Here is a 23,565-nt window from a genome sequence, read left to right as displayed (position 1 = left end):
GCACACAGAGGGAAGCTCAAGATGACAATAGGTGTGGACTTACCCATTTTATCATAACCACACAAATATATTGTAACTCCTATCCAAAGCAGCAGCTAGAAAGAAACCTTTGTTTTGGCATTAACCCTCCTAAGATAAATCTACACTAAAATCACTATTTGCTGTCTCCCCTTTCAATTTTCTTTGTTGATTTAAGGTTATAGACCAGCCTCACTGAGAGCTGTGGAGGTCCATCCTTTCACCCTCTTCTGATTTTCACTATCAGGATTTCTGCGAGAGTTGCTGCATGGAACTGGACCCAGCTGAATGTGAATATTTAAAATTCTTTTTCTTAAGCTTACTTGGCAGAAATATCTCTAAATCTGAAGTACTCTCAGCAAACTTTTAAAAAGATGAGCAGTGGAAGACTTACCCATATACCCTACTGTTCCTACTCTTCCACGGATTGATGGATTTTAACAGCTAGACCCAAATCAGATATTCTAATATGTCCTGGAAGGAACAAGCAGCTGCCACCTTTCCCGGACTCTTACTCCAAGCCCAAAATCCCCACGAGTTATTCAGCCGGGAGCCAGGAGAGGGTGCTGCTAAATTTGGCCATGGTCCCATTTCTCCCAAGAGCCACATGCCGCTTTTCCTTGCTTCTTCCCCCGCCACCCCAAGCCCCTTGGAACGGGGCGCTTTGAAACTCCTGGCTGCGATGGATTTGTACACAGGATATAATAACCCTGATGAAAAGCATCTTTCGATTAATTACAACCGAGCTGGAGCCATCAGAACCGCGGCTGCAGCTGCTGAGCACTTGTATGGCAGCACAGCAAAGTCACAGCAATCCTCGGGATAAAGGATGCCCCACAGCTCGCTTTGAACTGTGGCTTTGCCAAAAGCCCTGGGACATGAGCTGTGCTGGATACAGAGCAGGAGGAACTGCCTCTGGCACGGGGAAATGAGCACTGCCATGTAAACAGGGCTTCTGCTTTGTCAGGGGCAGACAGCTGGCAAAAATGGGTGACTTTGTTAGACTTGCTGCTCTGTTGTAGGATTAAAATAGTTATAAACAATTTATAAAAGGGAGCATGCACCACTTTTCAGCTTTGGACCAGTCACAGAATTATATAGGGCAGACCTAATTGGTTTTTAGCCCAGACGCAGATGCTACCCACTTAAAATGTCCAAATCTTCAGTAAAAAACCAAGCACATTCCAAACTGTTATCCAAACAGGAACATCAAAATCTTTTTCTCTCCCTCCCTCTGATTTTTCAAACCCTCCTTCTCCACACCAGCGGGCCGGCAATTGCGATGAAAGAAATGCAGAAGGAACAACAGAAACGGGAGATGGAGCAGGTACCAGAAGCATCTTCCCCTGCTCAAGTGACTTACTGCAATTTGTTCAGACCACAGCCCAGTCAGAAGTGAGCCTCACTGTGCCATTCCTTCTTCCAAGAAAACAACCTGACACATTAGGACAGAGCGTAAACTGTGCTAGCAAGGACTGAGAGCTGAAAATGGGACAATTATGGGACACGAAGCCATCTTGACCCAAACTATGTTCAGAACATAAAAGAGCTGCCAGCACACAGATTTGGTGTATTTGTAGAATATTTTTATTTTTTAGCTGAGAAACACAAAATAGGGTAGAGTTTAAGGCATGCAATTTCTCTCGCTTGTTTTGTGTGCTCATACCTTCCGTTTAAATTCTATGAAGAGGAGTAGAGCCTATCTTTAATCCCTACATAAAGCAACTCTGAGCACCCACTTACAGCCTGAGGTTGGATGCAATGTGTACAGTTGTGCCTGGAATTAAGGATTTACTCCCAGGGAAACACTTCCTTTTCTGTAGTATGATTTGTTCTGTGCCACGTGGTACAAGTGTCACCTATTTCCAGAAGCAAGTTTGCAATAATATCAACCTTCCCTACACATACACAAATTGCAATTACAGACATCTGCTTGCATGGTCTTAATTTGATTGCCTTTTTACTGAAAAATACAGATAATCTAATGAATAGGGAAAACATCTTTTCTTTCTGCACATTGCAAGTCTACTTGTTGGTGTTGTAGAGCAATCAAACCGACCCAGACACCAGAAAGAGAATGGTAGAATCAAATTTTTACCTCTGAGGTAAAAGAGCAATTTAAAGATTAATAATTTTGTGGATTAAAGTACATTAGGTTAGAAACACAATAGCTATTGAAATAAACATCATAGGATTAGAGATGCTGCTAAAACATACATTTCCATTGCAGTAATTTTTGTCTTGTGACAGTGCAAGGCACCTTTGTGTCTACTCATGTGGGGCATTTGCTCTGAGCAAGCAAAGACAGAACCTGAAAGGGAAAATATTGCCAAGGAAAGTGTTGTTCATAAGCAGCTACAAATTTATTTTCTCTCTTTAACACCCTACCTTTGTTTATAAGGCTCCTGTTTTTTTCTATTATTACCATTTTAAAACATGATAGTCAAAGACTCTTCTCCCTTGCTCATGTATCTTTAAAATCAATATGATTAAAAATGACTCTGCTGTGCATCCATGTGATGAATGTGGTAAGAGCTCATTCTGCATTTTTCCCATTAACGTCCCCATGCTGAATTTTTTAGTATCACTAGACTAATGCAGCAAACACTGGGAAAACACAAATCCCAAGTCCTAAACTGGTTAAGTTGCCCACTCCCAAGGGCTTCAATGCTATCAGAAGTTCTGTCCTCTGCTGTGGCAGGCATTAAGAGTTTGTTACTACAGTGGATTTTCAAAAGAGGTAATCCTGAGATTACGAATAGTTGGCAGGTCCAGAACTGGATGGTCCCATTTCCTAGACCACATCAGAGGGAAAAAAAAAAAAAATTCATGCACATGTTTAGTTCATTCTTATTCAGTAGAACATTGAAATACAGCTTAAGCATGAGGTCAAATACCACTGAAAGTGCCTGAAGTAATATGACTTCATCATTAAATCTTCTGAGAGCATAAAAAGAGCATTAACTCAGTGCATAAGAATTACACCTTACAACATGCATATGAAGGCACTGACCTCTTCTTTGTTTTCCTAAAAATGAACAGGGCATGGAACTTCCATCCCCACTTTTAACTAGGGAAAAGCCCATGAAAACAATTTCCTTTACACAATACCTGCAAGAGTGGCTCAGAGTTAAAAGAAACAATCAAGTCTACCAAAAGAGTTTGCATTCTGAAAGTGACAAACTAGACTTAGATTTTAAACATTGATGGTGACAGCAATGTATGAAACATATCTGGCCTTTTTGACAAAAAAAAAAAAAAAAAAACGTACAAAATGTTCAAAAGCTAACTGTGCATTTAGATTAGCCAGCACATAAACAAAAGTTCAAGACAAGCAGTGCAAAAAAATGGAAGAGTAAATAATGAGAGAGTGGGAAACAGCCAGACTACAGCTGCAAAGCTTGTAAATAGAGCAAGTAGCTAATACACTTTCCCAGCTTAAATTGCAATTTAGTAACACTGCAGTAAATTAATCAAAAAATATATGAACACACAAAAAACTCCATGCCAAAATGTGATTTGCGGTGCTGACACATTCCCATGGAATGCTCACTGGGAATGTCTTTCTCAACCAACCTTTGATTGCTCAGGGCAGAAATAAATTCCCCTTGCTCTCAAGCTTGATGTGAGAGTGGCTGAACCCCAAAACCAACCGCCTGTTCCACTGCAGCTCTCCAAAATCACAATCAAGAAACCCCGAAATATTTGAGCGGGGCAAACAAAATTTGGCAGGGTGATTTTAGCAGAAAAAAAAAACAAAAAAAAAAAGCTGAGTAAAACAGAACCAGATTTGGTTTGTTGGTCCTTTGCCAAAGCACAGAGCAGGATTGCTCAGGAGACCTGGGAGTGACCAGATGCTTCCTGATAGCAGCATCTGATGTCACACTGGTATGAAGGACAAAGCCAAGCTTTGCTGAGACCAGTGTGCCCTGAGAGGGATATTTACTTGTTTACTTTCACATTTCCTAATGGCAGTTAAGAGTTCATCAGAGATTCTCTTTTAGAGCCTTTGTTCACAAGGGAATAGGAGGTTATCCCAGCCTCTGAAGAAGGTGATTGTCTACTGCAAAAAAAAAAAACAAACAAACAAAAAAAAAAAAAAAAAAAAAAACCAAAAAAAAACCCTAAGAAAATTGTGACTAGGGAAGTGCTTTGATTCAGCAAAAAGGCAAAGCAAAACAGACATCACCCTGAAAGAACAAAGTCACACAGGAAGTGATTGGATTCTACTGAGCTTAATACTGAAAGAGGCTGTCCCTTTATGATTAAATTTGCTATGAATGACTCACCCACAAACTAATGTGAAATGCACTCCTCAACTGCTTCTTCCAGCAGTTCAGGACGTAAAAGCTAGTCCCAAATAAAAATTACAAGGCAAAAAATAAAAACCCAATCACGCTATCTCTCATTCTCACCACCAAGATGCCTCACAAAAGAAAATAGAAGAATTGAGAGCATTTTAACTTGTGAAGTATGAAAGGCAATTCATGCTGTGGAGAAATAGCTCAGCCTTTTAGCTGGGAAACAGTCCTTCCATGGGTGCTGGCTTAATAGCTATCATGCAAAAACAATTAGTCATTCAAGCAATTAAGAAGGTAAGTATCTCCTAAAAAGGTTTTGAGTTTTCCAAGCCCTAAATGCAACTGCTATAAACCTAGACTGTTCCTGAGTGTAATTTCCTTATTGTATTGCCTCTCCTGAAGAGATCCATTGTGTCTCATGTGTTGTAAATTCTTGATGCTCTTTTAGCTGCAGTCTGAGCCTCTGGTGAGTTCTCCTCTTGCTCCTCACTCTTCTTATGGTTTAGGAATATGTCTGACTTCAGGAAGCGGCTGTAGCTGTCATATTTCATGAGATTGAATATCTGGGAAGAGGGGGAAAAGATAAAGCAAATTACCTCAGGAAAATGAGATTTTAAATGAGAAGGATGCATTAATTCCAATGTACTTTCGTTCTGTTTGGACTGGAGCATTATTACAGAGCAGGACATTTAAAATAAAACGCAATTCCAACTCTCCAAGGGGCAGCATGTAGTAGTCACTGCTTGGCAATAACATCCACATTAGTTTAGAAACCAAATTATAGTTTCCAGAATAGCCAACTTTGCACAGCTAATACTGAAGGTGAGAGGTGCCATGCCTTGGTCAGTGAGGAAGATGATCAGATCCTCCTGGCAAGGTGCCTGGAAGGCATTCAACGGGACAAAGCAGAGCTTTGAGGAAAGAGAGGGACCTTTTTTGCACCTTTCTGACTGCACTGTCTCCTGGATGCTGCAGAGTAACTCATGCAGAGCACTGGATAACTAAGGAAAGCCTCTGAATCATTTACACAAATACTGAAACAACTGGTTTAGCCAATGCTCCTTAAACCTACGTCAATCTTCCCATCTTTTTTAGACCAAATGCCAAGACTGGTCTCAGGCCAGATGAGAAATGTTGCAGGAACCTGCCACAAAGAGCTGACCTGGTACAGATGTATTTTGCCAGTTAACATATGGGTTTAAATTACTGGTGGATTAAGTTTGTGCCATTACACTTCTCACTAGGCCAAGAGCTTCTCACAGCCAGCATGGAAACATGAGGTCAGCCCCATGTACAGCTTTTTTCTCCCAGGGCTTGAGTTCAGGCTCATCCCTCAGCATAACTGCTGCTCTTTCTATTTATACCCACTGCAGACAAAAGAAAAAACAAATCCTACCACTCTTTTGGAGTTTTCTGAAAACAAAAAGGTTGGAAGAGGAGCCTGGAATCTGTTTAGGTGTCAAGGTCAGGACTATATTTTGCTTGGTCTTAAAACAGAGGGGAAGGGAAAAAAAGTAAACTTCAAAACTATAATTGAGGTAAAACCAAAACAAGCCTCACCCTCAGCCTATTATTTCACTGGTGGATCCTCTCTGAGTCATATTTCAGGACTGATTATTTTCTTATAATACCCAGAATAACTGAATTTCCAAGACAAATTTCTGAATTCTGACCTGAAGATGTGGCTACTCCATGTCTGGATAACTCATCTTTACCTTTACAGGCCTCACTTCTAACTGATAGTACAATCAGGTAACAACTCTTTCCTAGGAGGAAAAAAACAAAAAACAAAATCTCAAACTCCTTTTTCATTTTACATCTTCAAGGAACCTGGACAGATACAAGCAAACACCTAAAACTTGAATGTTCTTGTCTGTGCATTTGCTGAAATAGCTCCCTTACAAGTAGATTACATGGTGGATTTTACTAACCTAACTAAACTATTTTGTTTACATATTTAAATATTAAGTTCATGTCTAAAACTGTGGAAATTTTATTCTTTATGCTACATATTGGAATATGAAAAAGAAAAAAAAAAATCCCAAAACACCCACTCTGTGTAGGGCATGATCTTCAGGGTCTGAATTCCTCCTAAGTTAAGCAAAGTCAAATTATACCTCCGAGCACTGGCTAACTGCAATAGAATTAAATTTACCCAACCAGCTCAAGGGAAAAAAAATTCTAAGGCAGACATTTCCTGTTAAAATGTCACGCCTGTGTTAAGAACTTAGACCCTTCTTGTTCCTGGTATCACTCAAAGCATCTCCCAGCGAGAAAGAGCATTGAAGATCAAGATCTTCTGCAGTCTGGTCAGCCAAATATACAGAGCAGAGTTCTTAATCATGTGCCAAAGCAGAACCCTCTTTTCCCCCTCCCTCCCTCCTCTCACAGCCTTTGTGGAGCAGGAACATTTACCCCACAAGTACTCTGAAGCACATGAATTTCTGTGAACCACTCCAACACCACTTCATTCAGCACAAACAAATGGCCTGGGGGCACTTAAGGCCACCCCAGGAACACCAGCCCACACCCCACCAGTATCCCCAGTTAAAGCAGGAACTCTCTGGAGAACTGAAGCTCTTGTTACCAGCCCTGCTGTACACCAGACTGTGGCCTTCCAGCTCTGCCTTTTTCTACTTCAGTCCCACAGTGCCAGCAGTGGTTAACACTGCTCTTCAGAGAACAAATCACACCACTCTCCATAACTTTATAAGGATTGAAAACTGGAGAACACCATAACTCTTCTGAGCCATTATCTAACAGCAATAAACAGTAGCTTCAAGCACTGGAAACTTGCAATGACCCATAAATGCTCTGCATTTGTTTTTAAAAGCTCACAGATTTGCTTCCCACACTAGTGGGATTCCTTTACCACTAGTCCAGTATGTTTCCAGTTCAGGTATTACTAATCCTTGGCTCTCCATGTCATTGATAAAATAGCAAATATTTTAACTCCAGTATTACCTCCAGCTTCACTCTTATAGTCACTCACCCTGATCTGCATTGCCTAGATCTACCAGAACATTTCCTTCCCTTCCCCCAAGTCAGAACTTTTTCCATCAAAAACTCTGTTCCTTCACATGGAAATTGGATTCAGGTATTTCCACTGCTAATATCTCTGAATCTGCCTGAAAAACAGCAGAGCCTTTGCTCCTCACACCCCTCCAAGTGACCCAGCCAGTGCCTAGCCAATGTATTCAATAACTGATTGAAATGGGCTGAGAACACTGTTTAAATCACTGTGCTGTTTCTCCACATAAGGAAACAGCCAAATGGAAAATACAGGTAGTCCTGAGGATGGTACAGGAATTAAAAATAGTACTGCTAGTGCTAGAAAGCTGCAGATAAGAATGACTCACTTCATAACTTATGCTTTGAAATCAGCTAAAGATCAAGAAAATTTACCACCTAAAGACATGCCTGCAAAATTTCCACCAGACCTCCCAAGTTCTTTAGGGAAAGGCAAAGCAGAGACCAATTCCTCTAAGTCTTTCATGTTACAGAAGAGGAGGGTTTTCAGAAAACTGTGTTATATTAATATCAATATAAATACAAAGCAAAGTAAAATGAAGAAATTTGAGCTCTCAAGGAAACCAGTGGCAACTACAGAAACAAACATCAGCAATGACTCAGAACAAGTGAATACACAGGAAAACAAAGGCACTGAGTTAATCAGGGCAATTCTCAAGCTGCCCACGCAGGAACCCAGGAGAAAACTCCATCCAGGTTTCCAGGAAAGTCCTGAGTTGGAATTGAAATGATTGTATTGAGTCTCTTCATTAACTGGTTGTAGTGAGATGAGGCCAAGAACCTGGAATATCTCAGAGCAGCTGCATTAACATCCCAGACATGGAAGTTGTGCTTACCTATTCAATCCATGCCATGGCTAGAAAGCAGAGTTCACTAAAGCCACACAAAAATGAATGAAACTGTTATTGAAGTAAATAACTTTACCTGGTCCTGAAGCTTCTGAAACATGAGAGGGTGAGGTGTCTCCAGGATGGTCTCACTCAAACGGGACTGCCCTTCAACATTGACTTGGGAGGAAGCTTTACTGGACAGGAAAGTCATGTAAATCTCTTTAGCTTTTTCCTGCATCTGCAAAAAGGACATTTATTTAAAGAATTATTTGCTGTGGGAATGTTCTCTGTATCAGGTTCATCTTACTCGTGCATGTTCATTTGTACTGGAAGAGAACACCCCTGCAGGCCAAAAGCTACACTGACATCAGTGAAAGCTGCCAGAATTCAGCTCCTAGGCCACAGCAGGTTGGGATGCTTGAATCTCAGCAGACAGTGTAAAACTGCTCAGCATCATCAACTGCATCTTGTCTCTGCTTTTGAGACAAATGTTTTTTTCCTAACAGATCATCAGTATGGGCAAGAAACCCAGAGGAAGAAAATCTGGGAACTTACTACAAGGGCAAATTAAGTGAAGTTAGTGTATAACCCATGCTACTGCCAGATACCTTTGTCTAAACCATTACCTCAGAGCAGCTCACCTACAACACTGACTCCATGATTAAAGAAAACACCAACAACTTGGCTAATTACCAAAGATAAGACTCTCAGTAGCCTCTAAGAGTTGATAAGTAAGGGTGAGACCTACATAAAGCTGTTTGTTGGTATTTGCCCTTATTTCGGAGCTCTTCCCTTGTCAAACCAGTAACAGCAACAACATCTTGACCCCACCAACATCTTTAAGCTTCAAAGCAGAGGCAACAACACCCTGAAGTTCAATCAACAGCCCCTTAAGCAGATGGTCAGATAAGAGGAAGACAGAGAGGGAGAAGAGAACCAAGCCAGACAAGAGCCAAGCCCCCTGCTGCAATCTGAATTCTGCATGCTGAAAGCAGCCCAGCAGCAGCTGCTCTGAGCCATCCCCAGCCCTGGGCACTCACCAGTATCCCCAGGGTACCTCTAACGAGCAACCACAGCTCCAGACAGCAGCAGCTAAAGGGCTGTGCCTTTGATGGGAATAGGGCTTGAAGAAGGAATCGTTTAAACCCTGCCCATGAAGGACTCTCAGAATTACTTCCATGCTTTACAGCTGAGGTACATTTACACTTGGGGGCAATCAGAAGAAAAGATGCATGTGCTTGAGCATTTAGGTGACCTAAAGAGTCGGGGCTCTGTCACTGCTGAAGGGGATACCCATTCTCTAGTGCTCCTTTTTAAAACTTATTATTCATCTGGTGGGTAGAACATTATGTGTCAGGTGTATTAGGTCACAATGAACTGTTTTTAACAATTTCCAACTTGTTTCACAGCTCAGGGAGGACTGGGTCAGCCACTTCTGTTCTAAATGAGCAATTAATCCAAGGGATCAAAGGTGTGACTGCAACAAGTGGCAAAGTTAATGTCCTAATGCAGGCACAGTAAAGGGGCCTTCAGCTATTATTGCATGAGCAGTTGCACTGCCAGTCCCCCTAAATGACTTTAGAACCTGCTGTCCAATTTCAACCATACTTGAGAGAGGGGCAAAGAACTGAGGAAAAAAAATTACCCTCCTGCTGAGTCAATGGAAAATCAGCAAGAGAGAAGAAGGAGGAAAAGCAGCACACACACCAAGGCAAAAGATGCAGTAAGGGTTCAAAAGTTATCTGCTCTACTTGAACAGTCAGGATGCTCTTTGCTGCTGGCTAATCAAGGCAGATGTAGCTCCTCACCAGCCCCAGCACGAGGTGCTGCTTGCCCAAGGACACAGGAGCAAGCTGGGCAATACAGAGAAAGAGCAGAGGGAGGCTTGAGAGGAAAAACAAAACTAGAAGTAACTGTGAGGAAGTTTAAAGAGCATGGAGAGGAACAACAGCACTGTGTGGGAGGCTGGTGAAACAGGGAGGCTCTTTGGATTTTGTGAGGAAGAATAACAAAGAAAGGAAGTGAAAGAGCTGTGGTAGGGAGAGGAGGCCATTGCAGAGAGAGGACCTGGGTTTACAGCAGTGGGGAAAAATGGAAATGCACAGCTGAATGTTACAGGTTCTGCTGTAAATAGAACTGTTCTTCTATGTCTATGCTTCAGCAGTACAGCAGCTGATTAACTACAGCTTATAATTTGCTTTAAAAAGAAAGAACAGTTCAAGCTGCCAGTGTGTTCATACACCCCCCAAATGTCACTCAGGCAGAGCCAGGTTCAGGTGGAGGAGGCAGAGATTGTCCCTGCTCCCTCGGTGGCATTCTCTGCTCTGCATCAGCCTGAAACTAAAGCCTCAGCACAGGGGACTCTGCTCTGGAACTGAAACAGCTCTTCAGCTGGGATCTTGTTCACAGGTGGTTATTAGAGGATTTCTGGCAGTCCTCAGTTCCATCTGTGTGCTCTCCCCAGCGGCCGTGCCAGATTCCCCTTTGGAGTACAAAGTTCTGCCTAAGGAACCCCCCCTCACTATTTCAAGTGGAGACAATCTTCTTTCCCACTTCCTTTCCTAAGGTCAAACCCAGCTCCCAAGCACGTGTGGCTCCCAAATGAGGTGACTGGGAGCCCCAGATGCTCACAGAGCAGGCTCCCAGCACTCAGCAGCTGTGCAGCATCACCCAGCCCTGCTAAACCCTTGCTACATTCCACATGGGAAGCAGCAGAAGAAACTCCTGAATGTGCAGGACTTCGTTCTGGAATCATTCACTACAAAACTTCAACATGGACATTTTGGTGGGTTTTAGCAATAGCTGAAAATATTCCCTGTTGTTGGAAGCATTTATTACAGTCTGTAATTTATTTTTGAAGCTCAGCTGCAAGAGGATAAACATTTAAACCCTGGGAAGCAGCACAACTGGCATGTTGTTTACTTCATTAACAGTCACAAATGCAACAACATATGACTAACTTCAACAAAATATTTAAAGTTAAATTTTATTCCCTTATCCCCACCACTCCCATTTCAGTAATTAAATGCATGAGGGCCACATGGGTGGCAGCAAAGCTCACTGCAACAAGTGGACTTGACCCAATTGCTTTCTCAGTCTTCACTAAAGATTAAATTTGTATTTTATCTTCAGTTTTAAAGGAATATCCTTTTCTGTCGTAGGGTTTGTTTTGTTTTGTGGTTTTTCTTGAGCTACAGAGATGTGTCTTGAGCTGAGGGGGAAGTTTGTACCTTCCTGCCAGAAGAAGACAGGCTAAACCCAGTCCATCTAAAACCTGCCTAGACCAGCAGTGCAGTCTGCCTGCTGCCTCACTCTGCAGCTGCCCAAAATCTCCCCTGCTCCCTGGATCATCCACTCTGATTGAACAGCAGCCTGTACAAAACCAAACACTGCCCCAGGCTGGCAGAGAAAGGATAACAATAAATATCCCTGGCACAATGGATGTTCAACGCACTGCTCATGTGGTGACCTTTGGGCAAGTAATGAAAAGTTTATCTCAGCCTTTAAAAATGGGGGGGAGAGGGGGGAAATCCCGTTCATGGAATCACAGAATGGTTTGAGTTTGAAAATACTTTAAAGGTCAGCTACTTCCAACACCCTGCAGGGGCAGTGGACATCTTCAACTAGATCAGGTTGCTCAGAGCCCCATCCAGCCTGGCACTGAACATTTCCAAGGATGGGGCATTGATCACTTCTCTGGAAAACTGATTCCAGTGTGTCACCATCCTCACAGTAAAGAATTTCTTCCTTATACCTCATCTAAACTTGCCCTATGTCAGTTTGAAGCCATTCCCCTTTGCCTACCACTCCATTCCCTTGTCCAAAGTCCCTCTCCAGCTATCCTGGAGCCTCTTTAGGCACTGGAAAGTCTCCCTGGAGCCTCCTGTTCCCCAGGATGAACACCCCCAGCTCTCCCAGCCTGGATCCAGAGCAGAGCAACTTCAGCCCTTGGAGCATCTCTGTGGCCTCCTCTGGACTCAGTCCAACCTGGGTTAAATTGATATCAGCTTTATCTGACCAAGAGTCTCAGTGTCTATGAGCTAATCTGTGTGGGAAACCAGTTTTAAGGAGAAGCAAATTGCAAAACATGTAAAAAACTGTTTTTAGAATACTACACAATAGAGAGATGCAAAGGGATTTCTGCAGAGTCACTTTCAGAAGAAAAATCCACACTTCATGCTACCATAAACACTGGAAAGTTTTCTATTTTTAGTGCTTTTCCTAGCTTTGTAAATTATCTAAACAAAGCCACCCATCAGCAGTAGCTACAGACTTACTGTAAGTCTGTGTCATTATAAAGCACATTTATTCAGTTATGAAAATTTGGGCAACACCAGACTCCAGGCTGACCCTACTGTAGAATGACTGGTGCTGAATAATTAACCTAAAGAGAACCTAGTTAAGTCTCTGTCCACTCATTTGACAATTCATGGAAGGATTCACCAAGCTCCTAACCCTGTCCATCGCTTGAACATTTTCTATACTGACATCCTAAATTAGCAATTCTACATCAGCTAAAAATATGGAAATTATTTAGCAAGGGAAAATATTATTATTACCCCACTGAAAGTGTGGGACTTCACAGAAAAGTTGACTGACTGGTTGTTCTTTCCTCAAGACTTTCTTTATTCGTGGACCTTAATGAGGGAGGGAAGCAGCTGAATACACAAAACTGGAATTACTAAATGTTACAAAGTTCACAGTCAAACTGAACATTTCCCTCTTCTTGCATTGTTGTATTTTCATGGATTTATCAATACCCAAAAAATACTCACAGCTAAACCCAGCAAATTGTTTTGAGGGGAATTTTTTTCAGCACAAAACACAGGATATTTACAGAAAGTAGATTCCTCCACCCAAAATACATTGTTTGGAAAGACAGGGAAATTTTTTTGTTGTTGTTGAAAATCTGCTGGGAAACTTTTTTTTTAGCTGACAATATTTGACTGACCTTAAAAGAGCAATCCTGCAGTCTGGACATAGCTCTCTTACACCTGCACTTCATAACACTTTTCCTAGCCCAGCTCTCCCATCTGATTGCTATCCTTTGGCATTTCTGACATTCCTCCAAGCACAGCATTCTCCTGGAAAAGCTGGCAGCCCGTGGTTTGGACAGGAGCACTCTTTGCTGGGTTAAGAACTGGCTGGATGGCCCAGAGTGGTGGTGAAGAGTGCTGCATCCAGCTGGGGGCCAGTCACCAGTGGTGTCCCTCAGGGGTCTGTGCTGGGACCAGTCCTGTTCAATGTTTTTATTGATGATATGGATGAGGACATTGAGTCTCTCATCAGTAAATCTGCAGACACTAAGCTGGGAGCATGTGTCGATCTGTTGGAAGGGAAGAGGGCTCTGCAGAGAGACCTGGAAGAGCTGGATGGATGAGCAGAGTCCAATAGGATGAAGTCTAATAAATCCAAGTTCTGAGTCCTGCATCTTGACCACAATAACCCCTGCAGTGCTACAGGCTGGGGATGGTGTGGCTGGACAGTGCCCAGGCAGGAAGGGACATGAAGGTACTGGACAGCTGACTGGACATGAGCCAGCACTGTGCCCTGGTGGCCAAGAGGGCCAATGGCCCCTGGCCTGGATCAGGAATGGTGTGGCCAGCAGGAGCAGGGAGGTCATTGTTCCCTGTACTCAGCACTGGTGAGGTCACACCCTGAATGCTGTGTCCAGTTCTGTCCCCTCAGTTTAGGAAGGACATTGAGACACTTGAGCGTGTCAAGTGTCACTTGAGCGTGTCACCAGCAAGGCTGGTGAGGGGTTTGGAACACAAACCCTATGAGGAATGGCTGAGGGAGCTGGGGCTGTTCAGCCTGGAGAAAAGTGACCTTATCACTCTACAGCTCCCTGAAAGGTGGCTGTGCTCAGGTGGGGATGGTCTCCTTCTCCAGGCAGCACTGACAGAGGACACGGTCTCAAGCTGCACCAAGGGAAGTTTAAGTTGCATATTAGGAATAAGTTTTTTTATGGAAAGAGTAATAAAGTGCTGGAATGGTCTGCCTGGTGAGGAGGTGGAGTCACCATCCCTGGATGTGTTTAAAAAAGACTGGATATGGAACTTGGTGCCATGGTTTAGTTGAGGTGTTGGGGCAGGGGTTGGACTCGATGATCTTGAAGGTGTCTTCCAACCTTGTGTTTCTGTGAATTCTGTGATTCACATGGAAGAGGTTTAAAGGGCATTTTCCCACTCTCACCTCTTCACGGTACCAAAATGTGACCTTTGGCAACAAGAGCTGCACTCAGGTAAAAAGCATAAAAGTGGGGATTTTTTAAAAAAAAAAAAAAAAAAAGCTTCAGGAGTCTGACTCTCAAGGACAGGGATACTCACTTGGAGTTTTGAAACTACTTAATTTCATACTCACAGAGTGTGCTCTTAAAGAGCAGATAAACTTGAAATTTCTCAAGAAAACAACAAAACAAACAAAAAAACAGACAGAAAAACTTTTTGAGAAACAAACAAACAAAACATGGTACATATTTTAGGCCTGACTCTATGGGCTTCAAAGTCTAAATGTGAAGTGGATCCTGTGTTCCTGGTGAATCTAAATGTAAGCCAAGATCCAAGCAGTGGGAAAAAAAACTTACTGGAGATGCCTGGTTGAAAAATTTTCCAGTAGAATATTTCCTACTAGAAAGACAGAACTGTCATCAAAATGAAAAGCCTCCACAGGTATTCATCAATTTGGATAAATTTACAAGCAAAAAAAAGTTTCAACAGACCCCTTTTGCTTTGTAACTTGCAATTTGATAAGGCAAAATATTTCATTTTGGTGCTGTAAAATACTTTTGTTTGGGCCATTTGTTATTTTTATGTTCCAGTAAGATATCACAGTGGTGTAAATTTCCATGTAATAGCAGCTATACTCTAAAAAAGCTCTGAATGAAATATCTTTATATTTGCAAACAAGACGATGCAACATCACTGAATTAATAAAACTTTTGCTACTCCCTAGAAACTACAAAAAGTTCAGTTTTCAAAACATGGGAAATCTGACAATTTCAGCACTTTGTTTTGATTTGAAATAGAACCGGTTTTGTTTCCAAACAACTCCACCAGGATGATTTTAGTGCAATTTCTTCAAATATAATTATTTGCATTCGCGCAAAGCACGTTATGCAACCGAGATATTTTAGCTCCAGCTCTGCTAAGTAAACTTTGTTGACAAGTAGAATTTATTTAGGAAACATACCTGCTTTTTTCCCTGTGTTTTCTTAAATTCTTCACATGCTAACCAGAACAAAACGTTTTCTTCACTAAATTCTTTCTTTAAAAATTCCTAGGAAAGAGAAAAACAAACACACAAAGGTTAGCATCCAATTTCTCAGTTGTTCTTCCCTCTTCTTGCTACAGCTGTTAGAACTAGAAGCTGCCTACAATTAACTTTACCATGAGTTCACCCAGTGCAGTGTCACAGAACCACTGCACTTATTGCATCTGTCGAATTGATACTGGACACTCTGCTATTCTGCAATTTGGAAGTACATTCCAGGAGGAGGATGGGCTACATCTAATCTCAGACCATACCAGTAACTAACAGGAATAGTTTCTCCAGCCTCCCTTAAATAACTTGAGCACTTTTACAGCAACTGCTCAAAGGGAAATCCAAAAATATATTAATTCATTACCAGGTGAGTAAAGTGAACTATTTTAATGAGAGTCACAAATCACTTGGGATTCTCATGTAGTATCTTCCTGACTTCTGTAATGAGTGAAATCTCTACAAATAGAAGTGTTTCCAAACATGATCATCAGTGGCAATCAATTCACTTAAACAAACTGAAGCAGAAGATGTAGCTGGGCTTTCTGTGCTGCTTAAACACAGCACATTCCTCCAACAGTGAGGCATGCTTTAAAAGGAGAAAAATACATATTAAATTTATTTATGAATTATAACACTTGAAACTTTTATAGTTCTGAGATAATCAGTTTTCTCTTTCAAGCATTAGAAAACAGAGACTAAATAGTACCAGGAATTAAACAGCATGAAGCTTACACTTTTTAAAATATTTTTTAAGAATTTAAAATGAGAGTTTTGCAACTCTTGTTTACCTCACTTTTCAAACCAGTCTGGCAGGAAACCATTTTATCCCAGTGCATTTTATCAGAATAGTATGGCAAAAGCACTTTCAAGTAGGCAGCTCCTATTCTTACATCTAACATGGCAAGAAGGCCTTGAAACACCAACTCACCACCCTCACCTAATTAAACTTCAAGCCATTTTGAGCTGCACCAGCCCACACTTTGTAGTAAACTGAAAGGGAATATTTTCAGTAGAGCTGCTAAACACAGAGCAAGAGCCACAGAGTCATCAGATTGCTCCTGGCAACTCATTGCTTAAGGACAACGTGTGAGAATCGAGAGCCCAGGAGCTCAGGGATAAATAATGCTTGGCAGGAGGGAGCAGTGGCTCAGGGTCTGCAGTTTATCCAACAGGAACTTGTTAATCCTTGCAAGAGAGGACAGATCCTGTTAGGAAGGGGCAGCCAAAAGCCTTGCCTGTGCCTTTTGAGCACAGGGTGCAGTGGAATGGGACAAGAGGTGCCACCTCGGAAGCTCTGCCAGTGGCCCAGCTCTGCTCAGGGCACATATCTAGAGATATGTGTGCCTCTGTTCACAGTGCTGGCACAGCTGCAACCTTCACGCTGAGGCTCATCCTGCTTTAAAACCTGAATTTTGCTTTATGTAAATATCTATATTTAATATATTGACCCTAAACCGTTTCACTCCTTCTGGGTCTTCGAGGAGGCTCTCCAGGGATGTGGCCCATTTCGAGGTTCCTTTCAAGGTTTGGTGGCTGCTGCTTGGGTGGCCCTCACCATCATTTATCTCTGGAAAAAAAAAAATTAAAAAAACCAGCATCTTCTTTAGAAAAGACAAGAATCAGCCACACAGATGTCTCCCCCATTTCCCCCTGCACTCTTGATTTCAGCTGCTCTCTTTAAAGGAAACACCATAAAACTGAAAATAAACACACACACATACAGACACTTGAATTCTGCTTTGCTGGTAAGGAGGCAAAAATTCCTTAAAGTCACATAATTCATGAGCATGTAAGAAGCCACTGTCACTGTTTTATAGGAGCTCAAGCACCTTCTGCCTGTGGAACACAATGACCACAGTCCATATTTTGCTATGGCACTGTCAACAATGTTGGCTTCTCTAAAGGAACTTCTGGTCACTCACATGTGTGAAATTTATTTTTAAGAAGAGAATCATCACTGGAAGCTGGATGCTCAGTAAAAGCAGGGAGAGGAAGAAAAATAATGGTTTGTTTAGCAGAAGACCCAGTCCAAGATATTAACCCAGTCCAATGGGAGGAAAGACACCCAGCAGAAGAGCCTCGCTCCAGCTGAGTCTGGTTTTGGGCAAGAGGATGATTTTACTGTTTGTTTCCAAGTCCTGAAATTCTCCTTTTATGAGGTGTACTGGACTGTGCCCACATCTGATGTGCCAGCCAGCCTTCTCAGAAATAGGAAAGATGGAATACAATTTCTATTTTCTCCTTCCCAGGAACGAGTGCATTTCATTCGGGGCTGGTGATAGCCCATTTGCTGGATACCATTCAGAAAACCTATTACTTGGAAAAGATCCAGGAATGCTACTGCTCATCTGAAGAACTCTAACACAGACATAAAGTGCTCAGCCTCCTCTCCCCTAAAACACAAAATGCCCTGGGAACACAGGAGGGAAGTCAGAAGGATAAGAGCTGCATTGCACTGCAGGTCACTGTGCACTGGAGAGATGCACAAAACTCTTACTGTAACCAGTAGAGCTTCTATTTATAACTCCTTCATTTCTCCTTACCAACTTACTGGAAATCTGGATCTGGCTTAAGCTCTGCTTTTAAAACCTCTTCTTTCACTATGAAAGCAATCCTCACTAAGTATCTCAAAAAACTCTCTATGCAGAAATACATACCTACATACACACACACACATACACACACACACACACACACATATATATATGTTTATAAGTACACACTAGCAGATGCCCTTTCCAGCTGTTGACTGGAAATAATGCTGAGATTAAAGCCCTACAGAATACTGGCATGACAGCAGAGCCTCCTGAGCTTTGGTTGGTAGGGACCTGTGGAGTCTGTTTGTTTTACCAACTGTTCTAAATGAATGAACACCTCTTCTGCCCTGATTTTGTTTCAGAAACTCTCTGCTAGTTTAAAGGTCAGGAGCCAGAACCTTAGGATTGTCTCCAAACAACAGCTGCAGCCTTCACATGTGACAAGAGCACAGCGAGCTGACACAGCCTCAGTTTGCCCCCCTTTGCGCAAAAGGATGTGGTTCTTGATTAGCACTTGAAAAATTTATTTTAGAAACCTGACTCAAAGTATTTGGGCATCTAATCTCAGTGAAATCTGTGAGATTTGAGTGGGAATGGCCAAATCTATTGCAGCAGAACACAAAACCCTCTGAGGAGCTGGGATGTGTTGTGATGCTCACTCTCACCCTGGAGCAGGGTGGCAGCTCTGTGTGTGCAGCTGCCCGTGGCCTGCAGAACCAGCCCATTCCCTCACCGAGCACAGGATTTAGCACACAACACAAGGGGGGAACATTTGATTTCCAGTGCTCCTTTTCCAGCCGAATCTGAAGTGGACACAGATGATTACTGTGAAAAGCACGTGTTTCAATGAGCCAATGCAGACCCAGGCCCTTGAAAAACTTAAAAAAAAATAAATCTGGTGAGCAAAGGCCAGAATAAGTCCTTCCACAAACCCAGGATACATCAATCTGCTCCTCTTTTGCTGCTTTGACTGATTTCTCATTTTACTGCTGGCCATTCTCTATCCTCCCTGATAATTTTCCCCATCTTCCTCTCACTTCCAGCCTACACAGCACAGCTCAACTCTACCCCTCCATTTATGTTCTGCCCCTTCTCCTCCTTGTCAGCCTCCAAACCCTGCTCCCTCTACTCCCCTTTTCCCCAAATTCTTCCCCTATAGCCCTAATAGAACAAAATTTGGTTTTGAAGGGAGGACCTACATGTCCATTCTGCTGAGCCTTGTACAGGACACTGTACTCAGTTTATTTCCTCACTTAACTAGCTCCCCACAACCCAAAAAATACTGTGGTACAGAGACAAGGGTTGTTTGTCCATTGCAACCCTTCCATTTACCCCTTGCCTCATTTATTCAATTTATTCTATTTATCCCTTGCCTCATTTATGTCCCCAGAGCAGAGGCTGTGGGGTGTCTGAGGTGCTGGGCAGCTCTGGATGCCACCAGAGGGGCAATCCCAGCTCAGCCCAGGCTGCAGCTCCCAGCACTGCCCACCCCAAGGCTGGGGACACCAGGCTGAGCAACATCAATACCCATGCCCAGTGTTCCCCTGCAACCACCATAAAACATCAACATTTCCCTTCAGCACAAACATAAATAGGCTGCACATGATGGTAGGAAACACCCTGAAATTTTATGGGGCTGTTAAAACTGCTGGGCATTTTTATTATATCCCATTAAAAATGCCATCACCAACATTTACTCTAATACAAAAGTGACCCAACATCCCCCCATTCAGGATCATAACTTCCCGCTCCACATGCTGATTTCATGTAGCAGATTTAATATGTGATTTTCAGAAATTTTTTAAGAGTTTAAAAGACAGGAAAGAGGTTTTCCCCACAAATTACTCCAGAAGCTGATCCTCAAATCCATCTCTAATACTGAATTACCTTAGAAATGATACTTTCACTGAAGTGCAAATTAATGAGTCTGAAACAATTCACTGAAGGAGGCAATACAGCAGTGTAGTTACATGAATGATCCTCCTGACACCTATTTATCTCTGATATTTATAAAAAGATAGCTTTCTCCTGTTAAAATCATCTACTGACAAAGTTAAGTAATATAGCCTTGGAAAAAACAACAAGCTTGATCCTATTGTTTAACAAGAACCAAAATGTACATACATTTGTATGATCATTTAAATGAGGAAGGCAGACATTTGCTGTTACTAAAAACTGGGAGATAATTTTGTGCACCACAAAGGGCATTACAAAATGGCAGTTCTCCCACCAACATTTCTGTAAAAGTAACGCACAGAATATGCATCAGATGATAAATAGGTTTACTAAATTGCTTACATTACACTACATTCATTACATTGTAACGTGCTAATTAAATTTCAGAGCAGAACTTGCTGTCTTTTACATGGGTTAGACAGCCAGAAGCAGAGAAAGGCACGCACAGCAGAGCACAGTTGTAAGAGTTTCTGCTGAAGCAAACTTTCCACTGAGTTGAAAATCTGCTTCAGAGACACCACGGCTCGCACAGTGTGCAGGGAGCAGCCAGCTGCTCCTACCAACACAGCAAGTGATTAAGTGCTTCTTTTAACAGCACCATTCTTCAGAGCACTCCTTGCTAAGCCAGCAAACAGGCAGTTGCACTATCTGGAGCATTATTTTAGAGGAAAACCTCGCGGGAGCTGCCTTCCCATCACACAATGGCACTGCAGCAGCAGGCTGTGGATAAAGGCTCTTTGTGAGCAGCAGAACGGTAAGTGCAGCACTAATAACGCAGTAATTATCAGCTGAAGAGTACTATCAAAATGCCAAATATTTGCATCCTCCAAACAGGAACTTGGACTGCAATCCCAGGAAGTATTAATACCATCAATACATACAACTTTGCAGGTCAGAACTCACAGTTCTGGCCCTTGTTTCTGACCAGCACAAAGAGAAAAAACCTATGGGAACCGAAGAAACAGAGTGATTCAGACACGGCTAATTGAGTTAGACATGCTGATCACTCTGCCTTCCAGAAGCTTTCCCAAGCTGCTGCCACTCTCCAGCTGTTGATACCGTGGCCTTTGTGGCACCCTATCGAGCAGCACAGACTCACACCCTGCACAGAATCCTGCTGAACACATCCCTTCCCAGTTGCCTGTTCTGCCCATCTGCTTCCCGCACACCTTCTGCACACTCCCCAACAAACAACTGCCACACAAACACAACGGCAAAAGCACCGTGCAAACAGCACAGTCCTTACTCCGTATTTAAGCGTTGATGTATAACAAGAAAAGCTGCTTCTATTTCTTTTTGAAGAACTTCTGACCAGAACTCCCCTCATCCACCTGGATCATAAATCTGTAAGCCATGAGCCTTTATTATTACTTCAGAAGCACTCTGAATACCTTGTCTTGTCCTACAGTCACCAGAATGCCTACCCAGCAACAATCACCAAGGTATGAAATCCAATGTATGAAGCAGTGGGAAACTTCATAAGCAAGCAGCTGAAAAGGGAAAATTCCCTTACTTTCCATGTATCCAAGCATCAGATGATGAATCCTCGCACAACAATTCTTTCCTAGGAGCAGCTGAATTTTAGACTTTTTTGCTACAGCAGAGCTGTCCTTGGCATGTGTGGGGTGTTCAGAGCATGAGCCTCAACATCCTCTTTTGACTGCCTCTAGCAACAGATGGCTACTGGATTCCACTTTTAACTATAAGGAAGGAAACTAAAGGGACGTTCCTCTTTTGTAGCATCTCTGGAAGTGCTCACCAGACATATAGCCTTTAAAACACCCCCTCCCCTCCTGCCCTCCCCCCCAAGGAAAGAAACCCAACCCCAAAAAAACCCAGAAAACCCAAACAACTCTAGACAAAGATCTCATTTGGGTTTTCTTAGAGAGACTGCAACTTCTTCCTGCACATCACAAAACACATTATTTTCTAGGATTTGGAGATTGCAACTGTCGCCCCAAATATCTCAGCAGAGACAGATATCAGACATCACCCCTTGGAACCGACACTCACAGCATCGGGGATACAAAACACACAACCACGTTACAGCGCCCGTCTGCGCAGGGATCCGTGGTGTCCTACATTATTATTCCTTGGAAATCTCCACTCCAGCTTGAAACGCTCCCTTCAAAGGCAAACTCCTTAAAGTCAACGTGGAGTTCGAGCAACCGCGCTCTGATGGGCTAATGACTGCCTCGCCCCCGGTAGCAGCAGCAGTTCCGACTGAAACTTGGCTGCTGAGGCAAGAACCCGGTTCCCTCTTCCGCGCTCAGCGGGAAGCGCCGCGCTGCTCCCCCGGCGCGCCCCGAGCGCGCATCCCGCATCCCCGCATCCCTCATCCCCGCATCCCGCATCCCCGCATCCCCGCATCCCCGCATCCCGCATCCCGGAGGAGCCGCCGAGCAGCCCCGGCCCCAAGCGTCAGCGGGGCCCAGGCACCGCCGTGAGCCCCGCGTTTCTCCGGGGCGGCGGGCAGCGCAGCCCGGCCCGGAGCGCAGCGCAGCCCGGCCCGGCGCTCCCCCGGCGGGAGCGGCCGCGGACTCGCCCGGGGGTCACCGCCCCGTCCCCGTTACCTGAGGGCGGCCGCTTCCTGCTGAGCCGGCTCACGGCCCGGTTGAACATCCCGGGCGCCGCTCGGCCCCGCTGCCGAGCCCGAGGGCGGCCGCGCTGCCCCGCCCCGCCCCGCCCCGGGGAGCAGCGCCAGCCCCGCACCTGCCCGGCCCCGCCGCCCCGGGCAGCGCAGATCCCGCGGACCGCGGGACCTCCCGTGCAACGTGGCAGCGGCGGGGATTCACCCCTCGCACCCTTCCCCTCCTCAGCCCGAGCCACGCCGCCCCCGCTCTCACAGCCCTGCTATCTCCGTGCGCCCGCAGCCTGCTCGCCCATCCCTCCCCGAACTCTTCCCGGCTCAAGCCCCCTGCTCCTCACGCTGCTCCTGTCATCCTGCTCGTGGACACGGGATAGCAGCGTCCCTCTCTAATGCCCACCCGGCATTAGCCACCCGCCACCCTCCTGTCCTTGCTTTAGCCACCTTGGAGCAGGTGCAAGAAGCAAAAACACTTCCCCGAGACGGGCTCCTTCGTGAAATTACGCCCTGTCTTACTAAGACAGACCCGCCAAGGGTTTTTGGGTTAGAGTGACTCCTTCGCTTTTCCAACAATTATTTCTGAGCAGAAAACCGTAATTACAATTTTAACAAAGGTACTTTCAGAAATAACGTTTTTACCAGTGTATTTGTTCAACAATCCAGCATGTGAGAAGTTTGTGTAATTCTGACAAAGCTGCAAGCCATCAGACAATTACCTCAGCAAAACAGTAGTGGGAGGCAATGGGAGCGCTTAAATCCCACTGGAAATATCACCAATACACAAAAAAATCACAGAAACCACTGCTAGCCAACAAGTCAACAGTTGTTTTATTTCCACCTCAGCCAAATCCCATCCTGAACACACAGTAACACATTGCTAAGAAGCTCGGTTCACACAGGGAACTTGGATGGGCTCCCCATCTCACTGAAAATTATGGCTATTTTCCACTTATATACACAAGGCCAAGATCTCATTCCTGGGAACTGGTGACACCAGAAGACTGAACACAAGAATCAATTGCATCTGTGCTTCCAAAATAAAC

The 23,565-nt window shown here is 43.7% G+C and overlaps 1 protein-coding gene across 1 annotated transcript; it reads right to left on the bottom strand.

Annotated features, from left to right (window-relative positions):
• Positions 1–4,553: 4,553 nt before the first annotated feature.
• Positions 4,554–22,557, bottom strand: RGS10 (regulator of G protein signaling 10). Its single transcript, XM_062496545.1, has 5 exons — positions 22,509–22,557; positions 16,891–17,009; positions 15,371–15,457; positions 8,274–8,417; positions 4,554–4,882 (listed from the first exon to the last, which is right to left on the bottom strand). Exons 1-5 carry the CDS (start codon positions 22,555–22,557, stop codon positions 4,736–4,738), a joined length of 546 nt encoding a protein of 181 aa, XP_062352529.1. The 3' UTR covers positions 4,554–4,735.
• Between the last annotated feature and the right edge of the window lie 1,008 nt (positions 22,558–23,565).

The sequence above is a fragment of the Cinclus cinclus genome, chromosome 7, assembly GCF_963662255.1.
Source record: "Cinclus cinclus chromosome 7, bCinCin1.1, whole genome shotgun sequence".
Lineage (NCBI taxonomy): Eukaryota > Metazoa > Chordata > Aves > Passeriformes > Cinclidae > Cinclus > Cinclus cinclus.
The sequence above is the reverse complement of the archived record's forward strand: the minus strand, read 5'-3'. Positions and strand labels throughout refer to the sequence as shown.

Bases quoted from the DNA above. Each gene is read 5' to 3' on its own strand.
- RGS10 (XM_062496545.1), bottom strand. From the start codon at position 22,557: ATGTTCAACCGGGCCGTGAGCCGGCTCAGCAGGAAGCGGCCGCCCTCA. The intron at 17,010-22,508 runs GTAACGGGGACG...TTTTTTTTCCAG, and splicing joins CAGGAAGCGGCCGCCCTCAG to AGATAAATGATGGTGAGGGC. The intron at 8,418-15,370 runs GTATGTTTCCTA...TCCTTTTTGCAG, and splicing joins AAACACAGGGAAAAAAGCAG to ATGCAGGAAAAAGCTAAAGA.